This window comes from Dendrobates tinctorius, unplaced genomic scaffold (genome assembly GCF_039654945.1).
Source record: "Dendrobates tinctorius isolate UK_male_01 unplaced genomic scaffold, ASM3965494v1 ptg000383l, whole genome shotgun sequence".
Classification (NCBI taxonomy): Eukaryota; Metazoa; Chordata; class Amphibia; order Anura; family Dendrobatidae; genus Dendrobates; species Dendrobates tinctorius.
In genome coordinates this window covers 2,943,822-2,946,769 of record NW_027362049.1, presented here as the reverse complement: position 1 = coordinate 2,946,769, position 2,948 = coordinate 2,943,822, and the positions used below count along the sequence as shown (strand labels likewise).

The 2,948-nt window shown below is 44.2% G+C and overlaps 1 protein-coding gene across 1 annotated transcript; it reads right to left on the bottom strand.

Moving 5' to 3' along the window:
- Window positions 1-1,067: 1,067 nt before the first annotated feature.
- LOC141075988 (uncharacterized) lies at window positions 1,068-2,554 on the bottom strand. The gene is made up of 2 exons (XM_073563202.1): window positions 2,223-2,554; window positions 1,068-2,100 (listed from the first exon to the last, which is right to left on the bottom strand). Exons 1-2 carry the CDS (start codon window positions 2,552-2,554, stop codon window positions 1,068-1,070), a joined length of 1,365 nt encoding a protein of 454 aa, XP_073419303.1.
- Window positions 2,555-2,948: the final 394 nt, after the last annotated feature.

The following is a 2,948-nucleotide window of genomic DNA, read 5'->3' as shown; positions in this document are numbered from 1 at the left end:
CGTAATTTGTACGGAAACACATTACAATTCCCACCTCCAAGACCGCTTCCTCAAACTTCTGGGCCACCACTGCCATTTGTCTGCGTAGGTGATGAAGCGTTTCAGCTGTCAGAACACCTGCTGAAGCCGTACACAAGCAGAGACTTGACACCAACAAAAAGAGTGTTCAACTATCGCCTGACACGAGCACGGCGGATGGTGGAGTGTTCGTTTGGAATTCTTACCGCTAAATGGAGAGTACTGTTGACCGCAATTAACTTGAAAACAGAAAATGTGGATGAGGTGGTAAAAGCATGTGTTGTGCTACACAATTTGGTTATTAGTAAGGAACAGATTGCCATCGAAGACAATGATGTTGAAACCACATTGCATGATTATCGCAGTGTTAATGTGCGAAGTACTCTAGCAGTGTCCAGAATGAGGGACACATTTGCCGAGTACTTTATGTCACCTGAAGGTAGAGTTGAATGGCAGGATGACATGGTTTGAGATGTTAAAACCAATTTTTAACCTTGTTGTACCAAACCATTTCTGTGGTTTAAGTTACTGTACCCTTCAATTTTGGTAAAGTATTAGTACCTTTGTATCAGTATTCTATATTGTTTTACTACCTATTTTTTGTACCAAAATATTCCCATTTTTTAAATTCCTGACAAAGCTCTTTTAAAATTGAACAAAAATTATCATTTAGTTAAAAACTTTCTACTAAATCATGTAGTGTGGTGTGTAGAAAATAATATAGGGGCTATAAAGCGGTATCCAAGGACCTTCCACAGTACTGCCCACCAGCAGGCCTCCCCCCACCGCCACACACGTACGTAATTACTCATACATGTTCTTGTACACACACTCCCATACATTCACATACTCACACACACCTACTCTCGCACAATCACTCACACACACACACTCATTGAGTTTTATACATCGACATGTTATATTAACAGTAAAACAAACAAAAACATTTGACAGACTGAAAAAAAATTTTTATTTTTATCAGCTTTAGCTGGAATTTTTTCTTTTATATTTTTGTAATAAAACTTTTTTATTGGTAACAACAAAACACATTAAAGATTGGTGTAATGTGTAGCGGAAATAGTATTGGAGGGGCTCTCAGTTTGGACCACTTCAACAGGGGTGTTGTGGGAGGATGTAGTTTGTGAGGGGTCAGATAGCAAAGGACAAGGTATAGGAATGGAGAAAGAAGGTGAAGGGGTGGATAAAGCTGATGAAGGGGTGGAGAAAACAATAGACGGGGGGGAAACTAAACTGTGGGTGAAGGACGCTTGAATTTGGGATGTGGAAGGAGACTGGATGTATTGGGAAGGGAGTGTAGGTTGGGAAGGGAGTGTAGGTTGGGAAGGGAGTGTAGGTTGGGAAGGGAGTGTAGGTTGGGAAGGGAGTGCAGGCACGGATGCAGTTGGGAACTGGTACGGGGAAGCAGACTGGAAAGGGGCAGGAGGTTGGTACTGGGTAAAATGGTATGGTACAGGAGGGGTAGGAAGGACCGGGCCTGGAGCAACTACTGGGCCTGTTGGAGGGGCTGCTGATGTCACCTGTGCTAAGGCCACCTGGCAGGCTTGCATTACATGTAGCTGCTGTTCAGGAGTTAGGTTGTCCAGCCGCTCAATCACAGCTTTGAAAAAAGAATGATGCGGCGCTTTATTTGCATCTAGATGCATCCTTTCAACACGCGTGCCTAAATCAAGCACCTCTCTCGTAACAAGATTGAACCCAGCAGACATTTGCTGGGTCATGACTTTCATAGTGTTTTGAAAGGATGCATGTAGATTCATAAACTCTGCAGCCAACTGCTTTTCCTGACCCCGCTGACGCAGCCGCCCAGAACTCAAAGGTGTTCTATAGAGGGCAGCTGTGTCAGAGGGGTGAGGTAAAGGAAAGCCTACCTCGTCAACAGCAGCTTCATGTAATGAAGCCTGCACAGATGCTCCAGCAGAGGTGGATGGGGCTGAGGGATCACACACAAGGGAAGGCAGGGAGGGTGCAGAGGGGTTGGGTATGTTGTGGTCCATGGTGGCGGCCTCCTGGGGGATCGCTCCAGAAGGGTTCAATGCAGGCTCCCGCGTGCTGCTGAAGGTGCTGTTGAAAAAAGTAGAAAAAAATAGACATTAATATCATGATATTCATTAGCCCTGGCTGCCAAAAAAAAGATTACACATTTGACCATTTTTTATTTAGTCACTTCTGGTAGGAATGTTTACCTTCTTGTCACCATAGTTGATTTCAGGAATGACAGGGCCTCAGAATACTTATAGCGGCTCCTGCGTCCTCTTGATCCGCTGGGAGCCTGCATCTCTTTGTTGAACTCCTTCTTGAAGCGATCCCGCATTGACCGCCACCGCAACTGAACTCTTTCCCCTGAAAATTGAAAACACAAAATGATTAGGATCAAGCACAATACATCCGGAAACATTACTGAAATGTGAATACTTACGCTGTTCTTTCTGTGCCTGAGAATGGAGTTCCTCCCAGTTAGATAGCACAGCCTGGCACACTTCCTCCCAGAGTCGTCTAGTAACACAAGCATCTGCATGGAAGCGGTCCGCCATATTCCAGAGCGGCTCACGATCTCTCACCATATCAATCAAGAGGTCCACATCAATAGCCACATCCTCACTGTCGGAATCGTGAGCACGCTGTGAAGCCTGTTTAAAGACAAAAAAGGTAAACATAACAATCACAGCATTATGTACAAACCTTATAAAAGTCCTAAAAAAAAAAACCTTACTCTATGGCGACCGCCCCGGCGTGGTTGCCGACGACTCTGGGAGGCACTTTGAGGAACTCTCGGACGAGCCACAGATTCAGAAGCCTATAATGAAAAAAAAAAAGAAGAAAAGGAAAATTAAATGCTGTTATGTTGATCTTGTTTTTAGGTCCAGTGATGTGTAAGAACATGTTTTAGTGCAATTAATGCAAAGATACTT

Bases quoted from the DNA above. Each gene is read 5' to 3' on its own strand.
- LOC141075988 (XM_073563202.1), bottom strand. From the start codon at position 2,554: ATGCAGATGCTTGTGTTACTAGACGACTCTGGGAGGAAGTGTGCCAGG. The intron at 2,101-2,222 runs GTAAACATTCCT...TTTTTTCAACAG, and splicing joins TCAACTATGGTGACAAGAAG to CACCTTCAGCAGCACGCGGG.